Source organism: Molothrus aeneus, chromosome 4 (genome assembly GCF_037042795.1).
Source record: "Molothrus aeneus isolate 106 chromosome 4, BPBGC_Maene_1.0, whole genome shotgun sequence".
NCBI lineage: Eukaryota > Metazoa > Chordata > Aves > Passeriformes > Icteridae > Molothrus > Molothrus aeneus.
The window spans coordinates 28242110-28267319 of NC_089649.1; the positions used below are offsets into that span (position 1 = coordinate 28242110).

The 25210-nt window shown below is 39.2% G+C and overlaps 1 protein-coding gene across 1 annotated transcript in view; it reads left to right on the forward strand.

The window, feature by feature from the left end:
* The window catches only part of MANBA (mannosidase beta), a 46747-nt gene that overhangs the window by 20871 nt on the left and 666 nt on the right, over positions 1-25210 (forward strand). The window contains exons 7-16 of the mRNA XM_066548166.1: positions 329-439; positions 5515-5666; positions 6778-6895; positions 8981-9067; positions 9562-9729; positions 11678-11896; positions 13130-13294; positions 15001-15145; positions 21476-21618; positions 23330-23587. Of these exons, the coding sequence (XP_066404263.1) occupies positions 329-439; positions 5515-5666; positions 6778-6895; positions 8981-9067; positions 9562-9729; positions 11678-11896; positions 13130-13294; positions 15001-15145; positions 21476-21618; positions 23330-23587 (1566 nt within the window). The remainder of the gene's footprint in view (positions 1-328; positions 440-5514; positions 5667-6777; positions 6896-8980; positions 9068-9561; positions 9730-11677; positions 11897-13129; positions 13295-15000; positions 15146-21475; positions 21619-23329; positions 23588-25210) is intronic.

A 25210-nucleotide genomic window follows, 5' to 3' on the forward strand; every position in this document is an offset into this window, starting at 1 on the left:
TGGGGTTTGGAGGAATAGTGTGTCAGTGTACCTCAGCTGAGGAGTGCTAGATGTGTGCCTGCGTGTCCAGGTGTGCTCATAGCCTGTTGTGAACACAAAATGAAGTGATAGCCTGGACTTGAGCAGAAGAAATCACACAATCACACTTCTCTCTTTAAATGATTTTTACCTTAGAGCTGCAGCTGGAGAGAATGTTAGCGTGTCTCAGCTGAAGCACAAAACCTCGTTAGGCTTGTGGTAATTCACTCAAAGATATCTGAGCCCAGGTGCATTTGATACCTCTTGTTATACATATTGCTCAGGCTTTTTTCTCCCTTGTGTGTTCAAGAGTGCTGCATTGGAGGCTTGGTGGCCAAATGGACATGGAAAGCAAACTGGATACAACATGACAACAACTTTCATGATGGAGGCAGGATGCCAGATTGAGAAGTTTTCGAAGGTGAGCCCTAAAGTTTAATTATATCTGGCATTGCACTGTTGGTGTTAGGACATCTGCTCTGCATAGCAAGTGTCTAGAGCTCTTAAAAGTTTTGCTAAGTCGTAATATGCATGTAAAAATGCTAATGAGAAATGAGGTTTTTTTAATGTCACAGTGTGTGGCTACCTCTTTTCTGGTAGTCTCACCTTGTGTGGATGCATTTACTTGTGGCTGCAAGATGGTTTACAGTTAAGCAGAAACCTCAGAAGAGAAAACATGTTTACTTCTTAAGTTTTCTAGCTTATGAAAAGAAAACAGCACTTCTAAACTTCATATACCATGCTCTTGGTTTTGTATCATGCACTGAAAAACCCTTTTAGATTTCTGTAAGATTATGCAAAGGTTTATTACTGAGATTTTTTTTTGCTAATTTCAGTTTGTAAAAATTTATGGGATAGACACATTCCTAAAAACCTAACATACATTTATTTATTAGAATGTGGTAGATGTGCTTCAGGCTGAAGAAAAGATAAAGTCTTAAATACGACCATAAAAGTAATATTTGGGTGTTTTTGCATAAGGGTTCCTCTAACACACTGGCTGTTTAATTATCTGTTTGGTTTTACTAAGGAGCCTAGAGGAGGTAATTTCCAACTGTCCATTAGAAATAAAAATCTTAGAGATTAGACTGGCCTCCTTATGTCATGAACATGTGGAAACAACCACATAAATGTATGCATTTATTAGATGTTTCTGGTGTGTACTGCTTTACTAAAAACGAATCTGGTCACCAGGCATCTGAACTGCTATTTGCTGTAACATTTGTTAGTGTGAAAAAAACTTAGGAAAACTAGTAGCTTCTGGTGTTGCATCTTTATAGGACTAGCCCCTAGTTTGATTATGTAGTCATAATAATAATAATAATTTGCTATGATTAGTGTTCTAATTTTGAAACAATTAAAAAACCCACACCAAGTAAACACAGCATGTGTTGCTTGGAAAAAGTGGTGGTAGGTAATACAACTATAAAGCCTCTAAAAAGGAAAATTCTGTTACTGTGTGAAAACCACACAATGATAGGAAAGCTAATAATTTCCATTTGGGTGCTTGTTTCAGAATATTTCATAGAGCTCTGTGGCATGTGATCATGGGGACTTCACGGTCTACAACAGAAGCTTCTTATTTTTTTTTCTCCTTAAGGGGAAAGAGGGGGAAAAAAACCCAAATGCACCACATAGTGGGCATTGTGAATTAACCAGCATATGAAGCCTTTACAGCTTACAGTGTGAAGTCTGGTCATCCTTCCCATGTTTTGTGAATCTCTGTCTTGAATTCTGACAGACACACAGGCACACACACACCTTCACCCCCAGTCAGAGCTGTATGAGTGGAAAAAGGCTCTGTATGCAGTTTTTTCATGTTGTAGCATAATTTTCTCTCATGTCAGCAGGACTCAACAGCAACGTTCATATAGCTTAATAAGAACTTTGAGTAGTTCAGGAGATACAGTCAGGGATTAATGTTCCTGAAAGTTGTTTTGTTGTCAGTTCTGTTGTCCATGTTGTACTGACTGTGTTCAGGAAGAATAAATTTCCTACTTGCATGATTTTTTTCCCCCTCCCAGAAAAAAAGCAGAGGTGAGGCATTTCACAAGTGGTTTGTGTCCCTATGAGTATCTACTTAACTTTGGACAGGAGAAAACGGAAGCATGAGAACTGTACATGTGAGAAAGCACAGCTTGATCTTATGTCAGATTTGGCTATTCCAAACTTGAACTACTTTCTGGATTCTGACATGCTAGAGTAGTCTTCAAAACTTTAACCAATCCTTTGGGAATATTTCTGGGTGGCCTTCCAGTATGTACTTGCAGGAACTCTATAGAGCTCTAGCCAGCAGTGCTGGGAATCTCTTTGGCTCAGAGAAGTACTTACTCATTTCTGTTCAGAGCAGCAGAAAACCAAAGCAGAATAAAAGCCAACATCTAGGATAGGATGTGGTTTGGTTTTGGCTTGGTTTTCCATTTGAATATTTTATTCTAGAGTTTGTTTCTCAGGATAATGTGAAACAAAGTCATATCTTACAGTGACATTGGTTTTCTTGATGGAGGGTCCTGTTTGCTATTGATAAGTTGATTATTTCTTGCCATCCCCACATTTATTACCTCTTTCATTGCCCCATGAAGCATTTGTTTGCTTTTCAGTTCTATTTCCCCATCTTTCTGTGTGCTCATTTCTCCAGCATTGTACTCAGAGTTTTTTGGTTTTTAAGGCTATTTTTGTACTTTTAAAATCTTGGCCTCCAACAGTCTTTCCCTCCATCCCTTTACACACTCTTTTCCCCTCAGGCATTTTAGCATGACTTCCAGAAGTCTTTCTTTCTGGCTTTGTAGTTTTCACACCACTTTCATGCTGTGTTCTAATTTGTTAGGTCGCTGGGTTGTTCTGTGATCTTAGTTCAGCTCTAGGCATCTTCATCCTTATTACTTTTCCTACTGCTAAATATGGGAATGCCAAATGTGATCCACAGGTCACTTAACTGTGTACAAAGCCTTTGTATGTGCTTTAAAAAGGTAGGTATCTGTTTCATAATTATGCTCAGAACCAGCTGATTGGTCTGTGGTGGCTAGAGAGCCCCTTGTGCGTGCCCCAAGGCTGAGAGAAATGCTCAGCCCCCAGGCAGCAAGCTCTATCAGACATTTAAAGGTGGCCAAGGTCTTGGTAGCCAGGAGGGCATGTAGTCAAGCTTGCCAGATGCTGGTTGTCTCCCATTGCCCTTCTTTCACCCCCCAAGGCAGAAGGAAGCTGTATTAGGAGCAGGAAGATGTGCTGTTACCAGCTGGCCCCAGGGGAGCAATGGAGTTGTGCTGAATCTTGGAGGCTTGGGAATGTGAGCTGAGGCTAAGGAGCTTTTTCTCTTGCTCCTGCTGTCTGGGTGGTCCTGGCTGAGTGTTTCAGCCTCTCAGGTTGCCTTGGGTTTGGCCAGTTGCATGAGTTCCACTTGAGCAGGAATAAAGCAATGTCTCATTACTTCTGTTAGTAATAGAAGTGCTCCATTACAAATGCACTCTGAGACAGTCCCAACCTGCCTGATGACGTCTCTTAAGATGACATCCCAAACACTTTGGCAGCTCCAACTGCAAGTCCCATTCCACTTTGTGCCATAAAAATAGAGCCACGATGGAGACTGAGGAGTTTTTCTCCAAGTAATTGAATTCAGTGTAGGAAGGTCAGAACTTTTTCACATACTGTAGTTTCTCTCCTGTAGCCTTCAAGAGTTAGAGTAACTGTGAAAATTGCATGAAACTTTGGCTATTATTTAAATTCAACTTCTCCTGTTAAACTAGGTCTGCAAAAATCTAGGAATGGTTGCTGCCATGATGCAGAGCTGTTTAGGTTGAGCTCAGTGATCTGTGACCTCTGCTAATGCATCTGGTTTGTCACATGCATTGTCTCTGTCCAGGTGTTTGGTTAATAATTGTCCAGTTAACTTAGAGGCACCAAAGAGGAATCAAAAAGTGGTGATTTCCTTTTTACTCTCTACTGCTAGAAATAGTTTTCTGTCTATAGGTGTGACTTTTGATAAGCTGAATGTTCAGAAAACGCAGTCCCATAGTGGGATTAATCATTTCCCTTTTCAATAACAACCATGTCTGGTGTGTGAAATAAAGAGTTGCATTTTGTATTAAAGACAGGTGTATCATTTGCACTTAACTAGGTTAATTTTAGCCTGGTTTAGTGACATATACTTGCCTCAGCTGAAGCTTGTGGCAGAGGGAGAACAGGCTGTACTCTACAAACTGACCTTTTGAAAAGGTAAAGCAAATAGTCATCTGAGAGAGGAGTGGTTGCTATCTAAGGAGTAGTTTAGAAAAAAATTGTTTCCTGCCCTTCTGACTCAAACCTGTTTTGGCTAAAATTTACTGTGAGCTTTCCTTCCCTTTATTTAATTTTCCAGTTTTCTCCCTATGATAATGAGCAACAGGTGCAATAAAGAAAATGTGTTTTCTTCCTGACTTAAGGAAGTTGAACTGGAACAGGGGTCCAGGAGAAGATGTTTAAAGTGTCCCTGAAAGAGCTGTTTTCTGGAAGAGTTTGGAGGTGTGCAGGAGCTGATATGGCAGGTGGGGAAAGCACTGTACAAATAAGGGGTCAGTGCTGTTGCAGTGCATTAACTGCTCCCTCATGGCTGTTTGTGTCAGTGCAGTCAGGATACCCCTCAGAGCAGCATTGTTGCTTGTAGTGAAGTCCTAGAAATCATCTGGAACTATTTCCTGGGAGCTTTAATTCCACCTGCAACAGGAGAAAGGAAGGTTTTCTTGTTTCAGCATCAAAATGCCGTGTATTAGGCTAAAAGAGCAGCTGTAAAAGTTTGGCCTCTGCTTCTGCTTGAGATGTGCTTTATCTTTAATACTTTACTCAGAGTAGTGTTTATTTAGCTGAACTGGTCACTCCGAGTCATTATTGCTGATCGTGCTGTTCCAACACAGCTGTGATGGCCAGAGGGCCTTTCACTTGCAAAGTGCCATTTGTGTTTGCATGGGTGTTTTTTTCTCTGTAAGTGTTACATCTATTTAAAAAGTGTAATTTCAGAGTAGTAAAAGAAGATCTTGCTTGTACTATGTGAATCTCATTCTAGCCATTCAGGGACAAGACTGAAAACTGAGCTGCTATAGTCTCCTGGTAAAAAAATTGCAGATTTCATGGTGCTTCTGATCTGGTGGAACCCCTGCATTCCTCTTTCTGTCCTTCAGCTGGACTTTTGACTGAACTCTGCAAAAACCAAACTTCACGAACTGTCTCTCCTTACATACATGTGTGCACATGTACAGTTGTTTGCTCATGCTTTCTCTTTCTCTCTCTTAATATGATAGCAACTTCAAAAAGTGAACAGGCTTATTGAAAGAATGCTTTCTAGTACTGTTACAGGGTGTTTTCAGCAAGCAGGAATTTAGAGATGAGTCCTTTGTCTTTTGACTCCTTGACAAATTCTGAGCTGTTACTGTTCAGTTGTACATCCCTTTTGTAATGATTTTCTTTATTTATGTTGTTTTAATTCCTTTTTTGTCAGCTTTAAATCGAAGTTTCATGTCTTCACAGGTTTATTTTCGGACAGTAGAACTTATTCAGGAGCCTATTCCTGGCTCACCAGGTCTGAGTTTCTACTTTAGAATCAATGGCCGACCCATTTTTATTAAGGGCTCAAACTGGATTCCAGCAGATTCTTTCCAGGACAGAGTGACCTCTGACACGTAAGCCACATTTGATGTTCTCTAAGGATAAAGGATAATGTTTTCCTCCTCCTGATTCTCTCTACACCCTTTATCAAAGGTTGGCTTTAGTGGGTAAAACTTCCAAGGTAGAACACTAATTGTTGTGGGTGGGAGGGGGAGGCTACAGAATTAGGGCTTAATTAACATGAACAGATTTGAGTGATGTTCAAGGCATGTAGGTGCAGTTGCTGGTGGGAAGGTAATTGCTTGCAGTTCATAGTTACTGGCCTTTTGGGTATTTTTAGGGACGATCCTCAGGCTGTTTGACCCCTGTCTGGACACATCCATTGGTAGTCAGAGGATGTGCACTTCATCCATGTTCTAACCCATATCATGCAGGGTTATGTAGGTCCATGGCAGTCTCTCCCCTTCTCCTGATCTCATCTAAGCTACTTGGATTTCAGTGCTCAGCACCACAGAGATTCAGGTGGGATAGGGGCTGTCCTGTACTTGGACTAAGCTTTGCTCTGGGGTATTGGGGAACCAGGACAGCAGAGCATGCTGCAGTGTGCATTCACATGCAATTTAGAGGCTACCAGTATGATTTAAGGAAAAATGAAGCCTAAAACCCTTAAAATGAGATTCCCAGTCTCAGCATTTCTCCTCACCCTCTCGCTCCCCTATTCTCTCTATGCATTATGGAACTCAGGAAGAGGATATACATTCCTGATTGCATTTAAAGAGAATTTGAATTCAAGTAATTGACATACAAAGCAAGTAATATTGGAGGAGAAAAGACCAACAGGATTAATAAAACATAGTATTTCTAAATTTGGTCCTGCCAAAACTTCTGTAAAATCATTTACACATGTGTCACTCCATCTATTTTTTAAGTGTTAACAGGATCAAGCAATTTTTTCTGTGCAAAAAATTGCTTTTTGAGAGCTCTGTCCAGACATGAAGGTTTAGAAACCAGAGTATTTTGATACTTCCTGTTAGAGTTATAAGTCATAGATTGCCTACTAATGATTTAGATTTGGATGGTTTTTTTGGTAGGGGCATTCATTTCTTCATTTTTTTATATAACCTGAGAAATTCTTAACTAATATAGCTTCACAAAACTTGTATATCTCCTTTTTGTATTTGACAGACTAAGGCTACTCTTGAAGTCTGCAGCAGATGCTAACATGAATGCCCTTCGGGTTTGGGGAGGAGGAGTATATGAACAAGATGAATTTTACGATATTTGTGATGAAATGGGAATAATGGTAAAAACAATAAACACAGAATAATTATTTAAAAACTGACAAGAAATGAAAATCCACTTCAAATTTAAAAAAAGAGAATTAATACATAAGTTCTAACCATCTTTCCAAAGGATACTGTAGAGTATCAACACAAGAGGTCAGATTAACCTGATTTTTTGGTTGACTGGTTGGGGTTCTTTAATTTCTTTGTAATTTTAATGGTTTCTGATTACAGAGGCTGTCTGAATCTGGAAGTGATATTTTGGAGACTTTATTGTAGAAGGTCACCATTAGGTAGAAGGTGGCTATGCTCTTCTCAGCTTTGGAAATGGATTTTATTTATTTTAAAAGTATTTTCTTCTTTTTAACAATAGCTGAAAAGGGTTGGGTAGTTTTGGTTCAAACTTCTCATTTGGTCCAAAGACAAACATGGAAGGCATTATCCAAGGGGCCATTTTGAACAAGTTATAATTGAATATAAGTGTAGCTGTAAGGTGAACACCTGCTGCAATCACTAATCCTAGATGAGTACCTTTGATTATATAAGCTTGGAGGCATGTATTAATAAGTTTTGATGAAGTAGTGACTAGATGAATGAAGGCCAAGTTGCATCTGGTATTAAAAATCCTGACAAGTGTGTTTGGTCTTAGTCTACACCATAAGAGGTAGGGAAACAGAATTCATACCTTGCTGCTTTCAGATGGGTGTGCTTGCAAAAAAAAAAAAAAAGTTACATCTATTTTAGTGATCTGAATAAGTGTCCTGATTTTCAAGGCTTCTGAGCACTTGCAGTTCTTCAATTTTTGACACTAGGCTCCTTAAGTAGGCCACATAGATCTGTGTCTGTACAGTGCTCAGTGCAAGATTTAGATCCTATTTAACAGCCAAAATAGCAAGTAAGTGCAGAAAATCAGATTCTTTTTTGGGAGGGGCAGTGGGGGAGGCTTTTGGTTTTGTTTCTTCTGATGGTCTTGTAAAGGCTGAAAAGTGCATTGGAGTCAAACTGTGCTTAAGGAAAACCAGTGATAGCTCACTGAGAGAAATAGTGAGAAAGTTTCTTTCAATAGAGAGTTTTGACACCAACAGTCACTGAAGGATTATGAGTGATTCTGCAGCAGTAGCTTTGCTTTTTCTGTTCAGTGTTAGGATTGTAACAATTATTAATGGCTCCATTATCCCCCACTGTCCTATTCTTTATCTTCAGTTTCCTTAGGGAATGTGTGCTGAAAAGAGCCTTGGAAAAGCATATTCTCACTGCAATGAAAATGAAATTCTATGAAGAGCTGGTCTCTGTCTCTCAATATGTAGCATGGTGTTAGAAAAGTGGAGTCTTCTACAGACTCCTTTGGGTTAAGGTGCTCCTTCCTAGAGCTCTTTTCCTTAACATTTTAGGCAGACTAGAAGGAGCCTCAAGGTTATGGCAATTTAAAAAATAAAACAGGTAAACAAGAAATCTTATCCATCTCATTGGGCTTCCGTTCCCATTTTTGTAATTCTGCTGCAAGGTACAAATGGAGTTTATTGTTCTTGAATTGAAAGGCTTGCTGTTCTCTAGGAGTATCTACTTGATCTTTCTTTGAAGAGAAAGATTACTGTGTTTTTAGAGCATCTAGTTTGTTTCTGCCCCTCTTACTGGGTAAGATTTGCTGGGTTTTAGATAATTTTGTATGGAGGTGTTTTCTTAACAAGTACACATTAAGGTCTGTTAAGTGTGCTCAGTGCCACATCAGAAGAATTATTGTCTCTTCTCATTAAGTAGTGGGGATTTGGTGTTACACCTGCAGGAATAGTAAATAAATATGAAATTGTTCTGTTCAGCTGCAAATTGCTACATGTTCATGTTTCTGATTATTCTGTTGAAAATCACAGAACTTCATCTACTGAGCAGTATTCCTCTCCTCAATGTAGGCTGTCAGGAGCTGATTCCTAAGGGTAAATATTTTGTAACCCTGATATTGAGGATAACCACAGTGGAGTATGCACATACTTGAGCCCCATGGTCAATGTGATTTGTACAAAGGACTGTGCATCCCAATAGCCATATATTTTGCAAGTATGTAAAGTAACTTGCTGACAGTTTTTTTTAATCTTTCCTTTCCCTTATAGATTTGGCAGGATTTCATGTTTGCGTGTGCACTATATCCAACCAACAGGAATTTTTTAGAATCCGTAAGAGCGGAAGTTTCTCATCAGGTATTTTATCCATGTGTCAAAGCTCTATTTCACATTATCTATTTTTCATTGACCGACTGTGTAAGTTAGCTTTCCAAAAATGGTTGTTTTGAAGTTTTTGTTAGTGTACCTTTATGTAGCAGACACAAAATGTAACCTTGCTAAATCTTATTGAGCTCCTCTGACTGCTTGCAGTCAAGAAGACTGCACAGAATTTATCCTGCACACATGGCTGAGTAGAGGTCCATGGTACATACACGCATAAGACAGATGAATGCCAGCATATTAGAAATTTTCCCTTCTGAAAGTGTATATTACAAAACTTTGAGGCTGGTGGCAAATGAAGGGAATAGTGAACCATGTGGCAAAAAAAGGGAATTGTAGGCTTAGCATATGTAATATAATATACATGTGGACTTGTAATTCAACTGGTAGTAAAGTGATTATTTAAAAAAAAATTCATCGTTAAGATAAATAATTTTGCTTGACTTCTGAAACTGTAAGTTGTATTTCAGGTGCGACGCTTAAAATCTCATCCATCAATTATTCTGTGGAGTGGTAACAATGAAAATGAAGCAGCAATTGCAAGCAACTGGTTCTCCATACCTTATCCTGACATAGGAGTCTATATCAAAGACTATGTGACCCTTTATGTGAAGAACATACGTGAAATAGTTCTTCGTGTAAGTAATCTCAAGAAACTCTAGGAGGATATGGTTTGGCAAAAGGTTTTAGTGTTTGAGCAAGCTGGGATTTCCCTTTTTTCTTTTAATCCTTTTAAAGGGATGAAGAAGAGCATTTTGAGAAACTGCTCTTTCCAAGACCTTCTAAATAACTCTCTAAACTCAAGAGTTATTCTCCAAATAAAAACGTATTTAAAAAATTACTTGTCTTTAACATTTTATGATGTGTAAAGTAAGACCTGAAAGTGTAGTTGATCTTGCTTCTTTTTTCCTTCCTGCTTTTAGTATGTCCATGAGTGCCTTCACTTCTAGTGGACAAAAATTAGCTTGCCCATTAATTAATTTATCTCAATGATCAGGTTTTCTTTATCTAATTTTGTTGAAGAATACTGTGAAAAGCATTCAACAGCCCTCAGATCTTTTAAGAGCAGTTGAAAAAATCTATAAAGATGTTATTTCTTCAGTACGCGACCGAATGTTTTTTGTTCTAAGCAGGTAAAGCAAAAGTGATGCTAAACATTGAACTCATGCTACTACTCGTGTAGTCATTGTATTGATTTTGTAAACAAAATATTGGTATTCTACAGTATATGAAGGCAAAGTAAAATATTTTGATATAAAATTTAAACTGCAAGTATGCAGTCCAGAAACACCTGGCATCCTTAATGAAGTCTAGTGTGATTTTGCACAGGTTTTTAAAGGTTTATTTATCCTCTTAGAAGAGGAGATTCTAGATTTCTGTACTGAGCTGTGTGTAAAGGTGTGCTGTGGTGTTTTTGTGATTAGCTACATGAGTTGGGCAGCCAGTGTGTGTGTGCAACAAAGTGAGGTGTTCTGGCTTGGTACTTGTGCAGCATTGCCATCCAAGATGGACCCATTTTTATTTTAAATCCATAGAATAGCTATTCTGAGTGCAAAAAGGAACCATAGAGGGAGATAACTTCAGGTCCTGCGTAATACAGGCCAGCTGAGGAAACCTGTAACTACCAGTAGTTGGTAACTTGAAAAGACTTCTACCTTTGAGCTAAAGACTTCAGGGAATCCAGGATTTCCTACAGTAAATTGTTTCAGTTAATTATTAATTACTCACACCAAGAAAAAAAGAAAGAAGATGATGTGGGACACAGGATTGTTTCTTAAAATGGGGCAAATGTCAGAGTGCATTGCTGTGTTCGAGTCAATTGCAGTAACTTGTTACTGGTAACTACACTTGGGCCTCTATCTTACTAGAAGTTGGGTGTTGAATGAATTATACCTGCAAAAGGATTCCTTCAGTACTTTGCAGACTGTTGTTAAAAGATTTAGTATTCTAAGTCTACTGAGACTATAAATAAAGGCAGCTCTGAATAATTTGAAATGTAACCCTTCTTGTAATCTCATCTATCTTAGCATGCAGAGCCAGCTAAAATGACAATAACCTGTAATGATACCATGCAAGCATTAAAAGCAGAACACCTTGGATTTGTTAGGACTAAATTTAGGTGACTGTTTAATAAGAAAGGAGAAAATCATGGCCTTGTTCCTGTAAAAACACTGCAAAAGTAATAATTTTCCATAAAGAAGTCATAGTATTCCAATATTAATGTTCCTTGAGTATATGTTTCACAAGGCACACTTTAAATAGCCTTCATTAAGAATTTAGAGGCATATAAAGATAGAAAATCTCTTGATGTGAGGAGAGAATCCCTCAGAAGAGCAGAGCAAGCAGAATCATGCCCAGCTGTCCTCCAAGAACATAAGTAAGAAGCTAATTAAGTAAGTAAAGATGATGAATGTTAGGACATAAAAAGAGAATGTTCCTTAGGTGGTGACTCAGAAATTTGGAAGAAGTATGGTCTCCCTGTCCCCAAGCCCCTCTTTTCAAAAAATAGTCTATGTATTCAGATGGTAAACGTCAATCACTTTGTAAAGGGGTTGTATTTTTGTTTTGTTTTTTTTTATATCCCAGGAAGATAAGAGTCGTCCTTTTGTGACATCCAGTCCCACCAATGGCTTGGAGTCAGTCAAAGAAGGCTGGCTCTCCCACAATCCTTATGACACCCATTATGGTGACACACACTTCTATGACTACAGCAATGACTGCTGGAACTGGACAATGTATCCTAAAACTCGTTTTGCTTCAGAGTATGGATTTCAGTCCTGGCCTTCCTTCAGTACCATTGAAAAGGTAAGGCTGGGCTTCCACACCTTGCTGTCTCCTTTGCTCTCATTTAGTGAGGGCAATGAGTCTCTTCCCAAAAAAACTTCTGCATCCAAACCATAGTAATGTGTTGTTAGGCATGGTATGGCATAAGTGGGATAGAGGTGTGTGCCTGGGGAGGGCAGGGATGGAACCATTCTGTTTCCCTCCTCGGTGTTCAATATACTTACCTTGACGTTGAAAGAGGGACTTGGTTTGGATGAGAGACTATTATGAAACTGTTATTTCTGGTAGTAATTCTATTTAATGTATAGAGGAGAGGAGAAATATGACAAAAGCTGAATTGTGCTGGATTTTAAAATGTTTTGATTTCTATGTATTTATCAGTTTCTTTCATTTAAATAATCTGTTTCTTAAGGTATTGCATGTAAGAAGATTTGGTTTTGTCTCCATTAAATTTAGATATTATATGTTCTGTCTTATTTATCAAAGTGGAGCAGAGACATACCATGACGTTTGTCCGTTTGTCCAGGGAGAGATGTTGATATTCATGCCTGCTAGCAAAAGGACTTCAGAATGTTTCTTTCAATTTGCTGGGCAAAGCCTATTATCTGAAGCATTATCAGAATATTCATCTATATTAATAACAATAAAAATTATTCAATCCAGCCTAAAAGGAAACAAATTTAGATAAGATTGTTTAGAGAGAGTAATTACAATGAAAACTTGGCAATAGATAACTTAATGAGTTATGCTTTGTTGTTGTCTTTAGTTGAAAAAAGCTGGTTTATGATAATTTGTTATCAGAGACAGGTTTTGAAAATATATAGACATATTATTAGAATTTATACCCCTACTGACTTACATAACTTTTATACCTCAATGTGTTTGACAAGATTCTTCCATATTAATGTAGGGTGTTTCTGATTTACTATGAATGTAAGCAAAACTCTGAGGTCCCTTGGCCAACCCAAACCTTAGGACAGTTAAGTTAAATGCCACTGAGCCAAAAGTTGCTCTTCTGGGTTGAACGGCAATGTGTGTTTTCATTTATTTGTACAAGGAGTGTAAGCAAAGGGTGTTAGTGATTAAAAATCTTTGCATGACTGCATGAGGCACTGTAGAAATATACTACCAGTGTTAAGGTTTTGGATGATATCAGTAGGCTGTAATGGATATCCTCTCCTCAATATCCTGGCTGTCATTAAATGTATATTCTACCTTTTCATACAGATACCTTATTTTTGTTTTTTTTTAAAGGTTTCCTCCCCTGAGGACTGGTCCTACACAAGCAATTTTTCTCTCCATCGGCAGCACCATGAAGGTGGCAATATTCAGATGCTTCAAGAGATTGGGCGTCATTTCAAACTTCCCCAGAGCCCAGATCCTGTAAAGCAGTTCAAGGATATGATTTACCTCACTCAGGTAATAGTGATTCTTCCATAGAAGTAGCTGTCAGTACTTGTTCCATTAAATTCTGTCAGCGGTTAGAGCTGGACCTGGTCCCTTCAGGAGTGTTTCATCATACAGGAAGTTTCCATTCTGAAGAACTGGAGAGTCCAGTTTGGTTTGGAGCTAGCTTGTCTCTCTTTTATTGTAGAGAGACTCCAGTTCCCATGATAGAAGGGCTGAAATAATCAGGGAGTTACCCAGAAACTGGGAGAAAGTCTGTCTGAAAGTATGTGCTGCCTTGGTCTTTCTCCCCAGCTGGGCTCACGTAGCTGGGGGAGGATGCAGGGATGTGCTGGGCTTCCATGGTACAAGATTATTCCCAGTGCTGCATGTTACTCCCTGTTCCAGGGTGGGGATGTTTTGCTCTTCATGTGGCCCTTGTAGGCTCACTGCTTTGATTCTTCCCACATGGAAAACACAAGCTTTGGAAGCAGTATTTTTTTCCAAAGAATGTAGTTCTCTATTAATCAGAGAATTTTATTTTGTTATGGACTCAAATATTGATATTTTAGTAAATACATTTTGAGGTTTTTCCAAATCAGAAGCATGTATTTTGCTTTTCATTCATAGTAATTCAACATCATGCTTGCTTCTTTATTTGTGATTTCTGTGCAATTTTTAAAAGATGCTAAGTAACTTTCTAATGCTATTATGCAAATTGAAAGTGCTGTTAATTTTTGGTGTGTTTCAAGAATTTTAGAAACACTCTTGATAGAAGTAACTGCACACTCACTAAGTTTCTAATGTTTGAGAGCTGCTGTCAGCAGGTTTTATATAAAAGCAAAATTGCTTGAGCATTTCTGGCACTCTTGACAAGAGAAAAAGGATAGATGATGCTGTGAAATTGAAACCAGGGTAAAGCTTTCACCATGAGGTCCTGACTCAAAAAAGCTGAGAGAGTTTCTGTAAGGCCAAGTCTGTCAAGGCCTTATTAACAGGTTAAACAATTTAATACCAAAATAAGGATAGCAAAAAGGATGAAGAAAGCAAACTTGCTTTAGTGGTTAACTAGAAGTAATATCTTTACCTTTAGGGCTTTTAACTTTATTTTAAGAATTTCTTTATATTTCCCCAGCCTAATAATAAACTGTGTGAAGAACCATATCAGTCTGTTTAGGACCCATTGAGAACTTGGCCAATGAAAAATTCTGAAAAGTGGTTTTTAGATGTCATGAAGAAGGAGAAAAAGAGTGGAAGTGCAACTGAAAAAAGGTTGCTTTTCTGATGCACAGTTTTGACTGTATAGTGAGAATGGGAGTTGAGAGTGCTGGGATTTAGACACTAAGGTAATGTATACTGAAAGAAATGCAGCTTAACATCATTTTGCAACTCAGAAGGGGGTTATTTAAATTAATGTTTAAAAAAATACTTATTTTAAATTTCATTTTATTTTCCTTGTCTTTGATTTGCCTTTCAAAGACCATTCTCACTGTATGGAAGTAGCCCCATATGAGATTCTTGAAGGTAACTGCTTGCAAAGCTGTTGGGAGATGCTAGGAATAGATCTCCTTTCAGCAGAGTTCCACTGCACTGCAGGTGGATACTCCTCAGGGCTCAAGTTTAAAGTTATGTGCTGTTGCTGTGAAGTCTGTGTTGTGTATCAATATATTCACACATGTTTTGAAAAAGAAGTAAAATCCAATATTCCAAAAATAATTTTTATCTTTTTGTTGACCAAGGTGATGCAGGCTCAGTGTATAAAGACAGAAACTGAATTCTATCGTTTTAGTCAAAGTGAAATAATCAATGGAGAAGGACACACCATGGGAGCTCTGTACTGGCAACTCAATGACATTTGGCAGGCGCCTTCGTGGGCTTCCTTGGGTAAGTTTTATAGCAGTCTGGTAAAAAGCACCAGCTACCAATTGTGTTTTCCTCATCTGGAAGTATCAGAATAGGAAATACAGCTCTGCTCTGTCTCTTGGGCATGTATTTTTGTCCATCCTTTAGAAGTGTGTTACAGATGAGATTTATGATGTAAAAATTGAACATCTAGATTTCTTCTCTAGTCAGCTGGGGGAGAGATGGATATCTCCAAATGTGATTCATTGTGTCCTTAACTGTCTCAGAACTGGGGTGAATTATCTTCTCCATGATGAATTTGATTTTCATAGAACTTCATAAGATATCGCTCACCCAGCGTAGCTTCTGAGGAGCTTTCTTTAGGAGATCACTGGCTGAGATTTGCTGTCTAACTTGGTGCCAGATGAGGTGAATCACTCCTCATGACTAAATTATTCTGTTAATGTGCTATTTACACATATTTTTTTTCCTCTTAGGACACAAAACTAATCAGACATATAAAGAGATAAATCACTTAGACAGTAAGAAGTAGGGAAGGAATGAGGCAAGTGTGGTATGAGAGAAGTGGCTGTGTTTTATGTTCCAAACATTTTGTCTAGGAGTTGTTTTGAAATGGAGAAGCTGTCCTATGGCATCTGTAAAGGACTTGGGTGGATTCTCTTTCAATTTTAGTTATTTCTCACATATTTTGGTTTTGAAAATCTTTATTTAAGCATTTCATGTGTAAAAAAATACGAACAAACTAGAAAAAGATAAGAAAAAAAATAAGACTATCTGTGGACAGTCTTGATGTGCCCTTGGAATAAAATGCCATTTGGCCTGGTTTTGGGAAAAAATTAGCCCACACCATCCTCCCCCTCTTTTTCTGGGAGATGTTTGTCCCCCTCCCTTTCTGTTCTTTTTATTTTTTTCTTTTTTTGATTAGTCCAAACAAAATAGCTGCAACAACAAAGCAAAAACCAGTAGAAGAAAGAGGCTAATTTATTTAAATGATAAGGCAGTGGTCCAGCTATGATGCTCATCTTTCTGGACTTTCTAGACTTGTATGAGGAAATGGAATATCACAATATTTGCTTTTATGATTCTAGCAATAAGTGATGCTCGTAGGTTTTAAGTGCCCCAAGAGAAAAAGATGCTTGGAAAAGTGTCCCTTTGTAAAGACAGGTGTATTGATAGATGTAATGGTTGTGGAGACCCTAAATGTCTTTTTGAGTACAGAAATGACATCACTGTAGAGTATTTATCAAATACTTGAATTATTCATATGTTGTTGAAGTTTAGAAGAAAGAAGCTCAGCAGAGATACAGCTGTCCCTTTGTTTTGTTGTATTCCCTCAGTGAGATGAGGAAAGGTTTAATATTCATTTAATTAGGCAGTGTGGTAGAGGGATTTTGAAATGCTAATGGCTGAAATTATGCAAGACTTGGGAGAAATTAGTTTTATTTGCACTTCAAAAACATGTTTCTGCATCTTGTTAGGTGGCACAGTAGTATCACCAATGAGTGCTTTTATTTAAATCTGTTGCTTTGCAGAAAGTCATGGAGGGGTTTACATAATTTCCGGTACAAAGCAGAAATGTTTGCACGTGGTGGGGAAGGAAGAAGGTAGCAAATGTTTCTCCTTTTAACTTTTACCTTTAAAATGTTTGCTTGGGTTGAATGAAAACACAGCACAGCACTTGTGTCACAGTACTTCTGGGTTCAGCTCAGAAGTAAAAAGTTTTGATCACAACGGGGTTCTGACTGTTAGCACCTAGCTGTGAAGCTGGCTGTGCCAAGTTGGATGCTTTAGCATCTCTGCAGTGTGTTTTGGTGGAGTGCTGTGACACTCCCAGACAAGTGTCACCTTGAGGTACCCAACTCAGTAGTCTTGAGATTGCCTTGAGCAGGTAACTGGCTTTTATTGCAGGTTCAATATTCAGAGGCCCTGGTGAGCCCCAGTACAGGCTGTTCTGAAGAATAATTGATCTGAATTCATGAGGCTGAGGTGAGGAAAGAACTAGCAGCATGTTTCTCAGGTTGTATTTAATGGTGTGAAGTGATTAATTTAAAATAATTTCAGGGAGATCTGTTTATTTGCACTCCTGCCATCAGCGTAGAAGGCTTCAGGGAAGAGTCAGAAAAAAGGTATTGGGGTCTCATTACAAACCTGATTCTGATTTCCTGTTCTGAAGTTTAATACCACAGAGAGTGCAATTCCCTTGTTATTGTCAAGAAAAATTGAGGAACTTGGATTTCTGTAAGAATTTCTTTAAATGTGGGAGGAGAAGAAAACCACCCCAGGGCTATTTTAAATAACTTTTGGCTGTTGCCTTTGGGCATGCATGTCTGTAATAGGAAAGTTTAAACCCAGAGGTTTCTCATGATAACTTCCTGACCTCCAGATTTTTTACATCCATTTTTGGGTGTGTGTTCATGGTGTATTTGATATGCAACTTGCCTGTTTTTAAAGAAAGGAATGTAGTTCTGGTCCTATGGAAATCAAGACAACAGAAGAACTGAAAAATACGGGCTTTTAAATTAGCTTCAGTTTTCCTTGCTGTCTGAAGTTACTTTGACAAATGTATTATTAAGATCCTGTTGCTGGAAAAGTTGTCTTTGGAAAACACTTCCTGTGTGAAACTGCTGCAGCAGTTGAGTTTTGGTTTTTTAAAATGGCTCTAGTTTTTTTTGGAAAGGGAAGTACCAGTATTCAAAGCTGATTTGAGTTAAGCAGACTAATGATGTTTCAAACATTCCAAAGCAATGGGTGTCAAAGTAGTAGAGTGGGTTTTGAAATGGTGCAAACTTTAAAGTGTGTGGTTTGTTTGATTTTGTTTCTTGGCTGGGGATTTTGTTTGCTTGGGTTTTCCTGTGGAAATCTGATGCCATGTTCACTCTGAGTGTGTTGTCTTCACTGTAAAGGTTTTTGAGGATCTCTGCTGCCTTGGTAGCAAACCTCCTATCTTTCCCTCTGCAGTGTGGCTGTGTAATCCAGCTGGAAATCAAGGCACAGCAGAGGTTGAGAAGGACACATTCAAAAAAAAACCCAGGATTTTATATTACACTAAGTAGCAGAAACTGCTCCACATTAATTGCATTTTTCATTTCCATATATAAGACAGCTGAAGCCTAGATTTTCATTATGTGAGTTAAGCTCAGGAAAAAATTCAAGTCAACAGGCACTGAAACCTCAGACCATGCTGGGTAACTTGTCTAAGCTTGTGGTGGCCTTTGCCTGGATTCTGCAGTTAGCAACATCTATTGCATTGGCAATTTAATTAATTTACAATTGAAATTCCAGGAAGTCTTGTAGCAGTCCTGAGGGCTTTAGGGATTTCAACCCCTCCCAGACTCTCCCTGCCCATTTCTCATACAAGGCCCATAGCTTTTGTTTGTTGGATCAGATACTGCCCCCCTGTTTACTCTGTTTCAGATAATCCATCCCCAGTTTTAATCTCCCATCTTCTCAAGTTTAATGACTGAAGAGTAATTTGTTAGCACCCCCTATTTTTGGTACTTTTGTTATTAAAACCACCAGTGTTTTCTGTCAGGAAGTGTCCTTGGAGTAACAGAACATGCCTTTGTTCATATCACCAGGGGATCAGACCCAGCCAGCACAGGTTTTTGAAAGGCAGGTCCTGCTTGACCAACCTGATCTCCTTCTATGGCAAGCTGATGCAGTTGGTGGATGAGGAGAGGCTGTCGTGTTGTCTGCCTAGACTTTAGTAGAGCCTTAGTGCCATTTCCCACAACATTCTCCTGGAGAAACTGGCTGCTCATGATATGGATGGGTGCACTGTTCACCATGAAAACAAACTGGCTGGAAGGCCAGGCCAGGTGTGGTGATGAATGGATTCTCACCCATCTGACTGCAGGTCGCTACTGGGATTTTGCAGGGGCTCAGTACTGGAGCCAGCTCTGCTTAATGTCTTTATCAAGGATCTGACCAAGGGGTTCAAGTGTTCCCTCAGCCAGTTTGCAATCAACACCTAGTTGGGTGGGAGTGGCAGTAAGGCTCTGCAGGAAGATCTGGACAGGCTGGATTGATGGGCTGAGGCCAGTTTTAGGAGGTTCAACAAGGCCAAGTGCCGAGTCCTGCACTTGGGTCACAGCAGCCCCAGGCAGTGCCACAGGCAGGGACAGAGTGGCTGGGAAGCTGCCCAGTGGAAAAGGACCTGGGAGTGCTGGTGACAGCAGCTGAACATGGGCCAGGGTGTGCCCAGGTGGTCAGGAAGGCCAAGGGCATCCTGGCCTGTGCCTGTGGCCAGAAGGAGTAGGGAGGGGATTTGACTCCCTGTACTCAGCACTGTTGAGGCTGCACCTCAAATTCTGTGTTCAGTTCTGAGCCCCTCACTACAAGAATGGCATTGAGGTGCTGGAGCATGTCCAGAGAAGGGCAATGGAGCAGGGGAAGGGTCTGGAGCACAAGGCTTGTGAAAAGTAGCTGAGGGAGCTGGGGGTGTTTAGCCTGGAGGAAAGGAGGCTGGGACACACAAACACACACACCCCCACATACCCCTTATCGATCTCTCCAGTCACCTGAATTGAGGTCATAGCAAGGTGAGGGTCAGCCCCTTTTCTTCATTAACAAGTGACAGGATAAGAGGAAATGGCATCAAGTTGTGCCAGTGCAGGTTTAAATTGGATCATAGGAAAAAATTCTTCACTGAAGGTGTTGTCAAACATTGGAGCAGGCTGCCCAGGGAAGTGATGGAATCACCATCCCTAGAGGTATTTACAAGATATACAGGTATGGCATGAGTACTTAGGGACGTGGTTCAATGGTGCACTTGGCAGGTGAACAGTTGAATTTGATCCTAGAGATCTTTCCCATCATAAATAGTTCTGTAGTTCTATACTGAGAAGCACCAATATACTGAGTATGTTCAGTTTATTGACTGTCTGTTTTGAAGAAATGCAGCTGCTTCTCCTGAAGTTTTCCTCCAGCCTTATCTCTTTGGTTTGCTTCAGTGCAATTAACTTGAATGCCAGTGGTGTTTTTGCTGGCAACAGACTGATCTCATAGCACAGTTCAATCTTGTGTGGGTTTTCCAGGCAGATATGAGCTTCTCTTGTTGTTTTCCAAGCTAGCTGGCTGTGAACTTGCTGAGAACAAGGTGATGTGTAAGGTGCTAAGCTGGAGCTAATGCACTTACTCTTCACAAAGTTCATTCAGGTCTATGTGGAGTGCAGACAAAGCATGTTCAAGTCCCCCTGGGAAAGCCACAGCAACCCTTTAAAGACTATGCTGGATAAGTCTTTAATTAGGAGATGTTTGAAAGTGCTAAGAGCTTTGTACAAGAACCAAAACTAAGAGATTACTAAGAGTTACAACAAACACATCTCACTGAAAATATTCTTCATACATCATAAAGCACACATCAGTTTTAAACTTGTTGTAGAAAGTAAAGATCCAGAAACAAGAATGAAACCTGTATCTAACTTTTCTTTCCTTGTGAGATGGTGCAGCTGACTTGCTACTTCTTTTTAGTGCCATTTCAGTGACTGGATAATGGTTGAGCAAGGACAAACTTAAAATGCAGATAGTGGGTACTAGATGGAATGTTAATAGAGGAAGAAATGGATGCAACTTCTCTTTCAAAATGGTTACGTGGCAGTGTTGCAAAGCAAGAAAACAAAAGTGCTTTTTTGGAGAGGATGCAGAGTTTGATGGCTTTTCCAGTTTAATGGCAGATTTTCAAAGTATTAAAGTAATGAGGTACAGCTTTCCATTAAAGGAGCAGTGTGAACTGTTTGTCATGTGTCTGTCATGAATACTAACTCCCATGGAGGGGGTGGTGTCTCTAGCTCCTGACAAATTTGTTTTGCCAAGCTCACAGTTGTCTTTGGTTTGGGAACTTATTTTTGTCTTTATTGTTACTGATGTCCTCTAAGGAAGAACTGAAAGGAGGACTGAAAAAAGGGAAGAGAGCACTTTGTATAAGTGCCTTGTCTCTTTTTATAGTAGTGATAGTCTATGGCAGTGCCAGTGTGTTTGTCTGGATTCTCAACAGCACACATGCTCCAGCTGCTTGGTTTATGTGGGATATGCTGTGTCAGCCTTGTCACTTGTGTTCAAGGCTTCCTTTAACTGAATGACAGTGTAGCAGTGACAGGACAGAGACAGAGAAAAATGTAAACTTTTGGGAAAGCTTAAAGCTTGAAAGAGCATCAGATCTTTTCCAGGGCAGAGCCTTTCCTGGAAGGAAGCAAGAGTACCTTCAGTCATTCTTTGCACTTGATAGAGATGAAAAAGGATGGAGGGGGATGTTGCATTGCCAATAGCAGGACCAGAAAGCACATACAGGGAATGTGTGATAAGGCAATCTTGGATTCAGTTTCAATCTTTATTCTTTTCAACCATTTTTAGAGTATGGTGGTAAGTGGAAACTGCTCCATTATTTTGCCCAGAACTTCTTTGCACCACTGCTGCCTGTGGCCTATGAAGACAAAGGGATGTTGCACATTTATGGTGTCTCAGATCTTCATGAGGACCACAAGGTGACTTTGAGGGTAAGTGGCACCTACCTCACCACTCTTGTGTGCCTCCTACAAAAATGTGAGAAGCTGAAACAAGCACGTCTTTGTACAGACAAGCTTCAGAAAGGCCATGCTCAAACACTGTGAGATGCAACTCTAGTCTTTAATCTTAGGGGCAACACTATTCTTTATTAAAGTAGTGTGTAGTACTTCACAGAAGAAGGAATTGCTTTGCTTATAGCCTTAAAGGTATAAGGCTGAAATGAACTATTCTATGGAAATCTTAAAGGGATTCATGGTTAAATAGAACAAAGTGTGAAAAATGGTACCTCACTACTTAACAAAACTCTTCCCTGGTGTTAGAACTAGATAACCTGATTAAGTAGAGGGGAAAAAAGGGATCGTACCATTGCTTACCAGTACTCAAACTATACAGCGTTGGGAAAAAGGACTGGATTATCTTCTGAAATGTGAACAGCACATCTTTAATTGGAAGGTCACCTATGCATGGCACCACTTTGCAATTGATGCCTTAACTGTTCTCTGATAATGCTATAGAAACTGATAAGATTTTTAAGTCAGTATTTGGACTGCTGTGTTTTCTTGTAGAAAAGAGTCTTCCTTTTCAGCTTGTTACATTTTGTTGCTGTTAATCATATGGCAGCTAGACCCCAGATGAATTTAGGGACCGTCTTCCACTATGAGATACAGCTCCTGACATAAAATATATCCCATGTGAAAACAGTTTGAAGGATGGAAAAACAGACCTTGAGACCTGGAATGACTCACTAGTAGTATGAGTTTGTCAGCTCCTAGATCATTGCTCTGTCTGGTGGGCTTCCATGAATTTTCAGATTTATAAGGTTGCTTATATGGAGTAAAATAGGCTACAGAATATGGTTGCAATTTCTGGATAGTCAGTTCTTGGAGTAGGACTGCACTTAATGAAATTGTTCATTTCTGTTCTGAGTTATTCTAACAGACATAAATTCAGATTTTCTGATAGCATCAGAGAAGTGTTGGCAGTAGAATAGTTCTTATGAATACTGTATATTGCACTTCAAGATTTGGAACTTAACTCTTGAAAGGAGTTAAGATCTATTCCTGACTGCATACTCCTGTTAAGGCAAAAAATAACCAAAAATTTATGAAACAGAATGTTTTAATTCTCATTAAGTACTTAATTTCCAAATTATGCCCTTTTAAAAAGGGTATATTTATAATGCATGGAAGATGTCTGGGAATGTATTTTGCTGTATTAATATAGCCTTCATAATCCCTTTTAAGATGATAGAACTTGCTTCTGTTTAAGAGTGATTAAGCAGAAACTCTAGTATACCCAGTTGGGTTACATCAGATAATGCTTAGCAATCTCATAAAAATCCTCTGAGTTGTTTTTTCTTAATCCAGGAAGGGAGGACAACAAATGAGTCAATAATTACATTTCCAGCACTTCCTTGGTAGGAATTGGCAATCTCTTCCTCTCAAGGAGCCTGGAGAAAACAAAAAAGTCTTGCAGATCAAGAGCAGCTCCAGACTGTTTGAAATGGACCACTTGTTAGGATTTTAGAATGACCTTATTTTTATACTATATCTATTGTGTAGTTTCTTGCTAGGTGGAAATCAGCTGGTGCTGTCAGAAAAACATCTATTGTAATGAGCAATCTGAAATCTAGGATGCTGCATTGTTTTCAGAAATGTAGCCTTTCTTCTAAGCTTTGTGCTCTCTCAATGTGCTTAATAGGTCACAGTGCACGCCTGGAGCTCTTTGGAGCCCGTGTGCACCCTTGCCAAAGAAGGTGTGACTGTTAAAGCACAGAGTGCTGTCCCCATCTACAAGGAGTCCATCTGTGACCTTCTGGGAAGATGCAGAAATTGTACCAGGGAAAGCTGTGTTATTACTTTCTGTCTCGTGGGAGAAGATGGGCTCCAGAGTCCTAGGAACCATTACTTCCTTTCATCACTCAAGGATGCTGTGGGATTAGAGAAGACCCAGCTTAGTGTAAGCATCAATCATGCTAAATTACTGTATTTGGTTTTACTAATCCTACTGGTTTGGGTTGTTTGCCGGCTGTGCAGTGTCTGATTCCACTGAATGTTCTTTCTCATTGGTTGTTGCTATTCTGGCTTCCAGGTTAAGTTCAAAATTAGATTTTTTTCCGGTGTCACTATATGTGTATCCAAATAAGACTGCTGGGGGGGTTGTTTGTTTGTTCATGGTTTTTTGTCTGGACTTTGTTTTGTTTTAAAGAATGAAATCTCCCTTTCATTTGTTTAGATTGTCTTCCCCCTTGCAGCATTGCTCCTTTCTTTCTTTTTGTCCCTAGACAGCAAATAGCATCATGACAAGTGTTCTGGCTTGCAGACAGCACTGTATGTCAGGATGAGGTGATCCTAGTTCAGTTGAGTGTGGAGTGCGTTATTGTCAGCAGTATTTCCTCTGGAGGTGCTCACACTCTCAGATCAGTGGAACATTGCTAACACACAACATTGCAGTATTGCATGCTCCTTTCCTCCTCTTTCAAATCCCTGCCCTCCAGTAAGGGTTCTGATTTGCATAATAGTGATTATTCTTAATAGCTGGCAAGTGTGTCAGTCTCCTAAAGAGGCAAAAAAAACCATTAGTGTTGTGTAACATTGTTGTTTAGTCAATTTGCTGCTTTTTCCTAGATTTCTTCTGCTCCTAGCAAGCTTGCTGTATATATAGAGAGCTTGCATGCCCTGTGTGTGTGTGCACACATGTTTTATTAAACCTCACTTCTTAGCATGTACAGCTTATTGGAAAATTCCTAATCATCAGATGGGCAGGATGGGGACCTTTTGTGTTCTCACATTTGGCTTTCAAACTGCAGCATTGCTCTTTAGTGCTACACAGAACAAGGGGGGAATAGAGGTCTAATCTCTTTGAATCTGGACCAGCATAATGGCTTTAGAAAAAGAAAATGGGCCAGATTTTCTCTTCTTATCTTTTTCACAACAGCACAGCCTGCCTTCTGAGTATACAAAGAAAAGAAATCAGCCTGTTTTAATTTTTTTTTTCATCTGGTGGTACAATCTGCAGTCTGAGTCATGCTGTGGGGAGGTTTTTTGTTTATTTTGGTTTGGTTTTTTGGTTTATGGATGATATCATCAATAAGAAAAGCTCTGCAACTGGAGCATTTGTGGAAAATTTCATTCCTTTATCTTGTAGCGGTGTTGTCTTTGCAATACTAACTAATAAGGATAGCTAGCAAGGATAAATGCAAAGTGGTCATTTTAAGAAATGCAGCTGTGATTTAAAAAATAACTGTGTTGGGAGAAGCTGATACGTCTATACTTAGTTACTAATTAACTAACTAGGCTTTCAAATACATTGCTAATCCAAGAGCTACAGTTCCTAGCATTGCTTTTAAAAAGCATCAAAAGCCATTAGTATTTCTTCAAGAAACAGAATGTGTAGAGGATGTGTGCTTTTTCTTAAAAATTAATAGCATTGCTTTTCTTGTAAGCAGAACATGATGCCTGTACTGACTGTAATTTGTCCTCTTTTTATAGATGGTTAACTGGTATTTGAAAGTTATGTAGCATAATCTTTCATTGTGGTGAATGGGGAGTGCTGCATGAAAATGCATCCTGGCTGGGATTT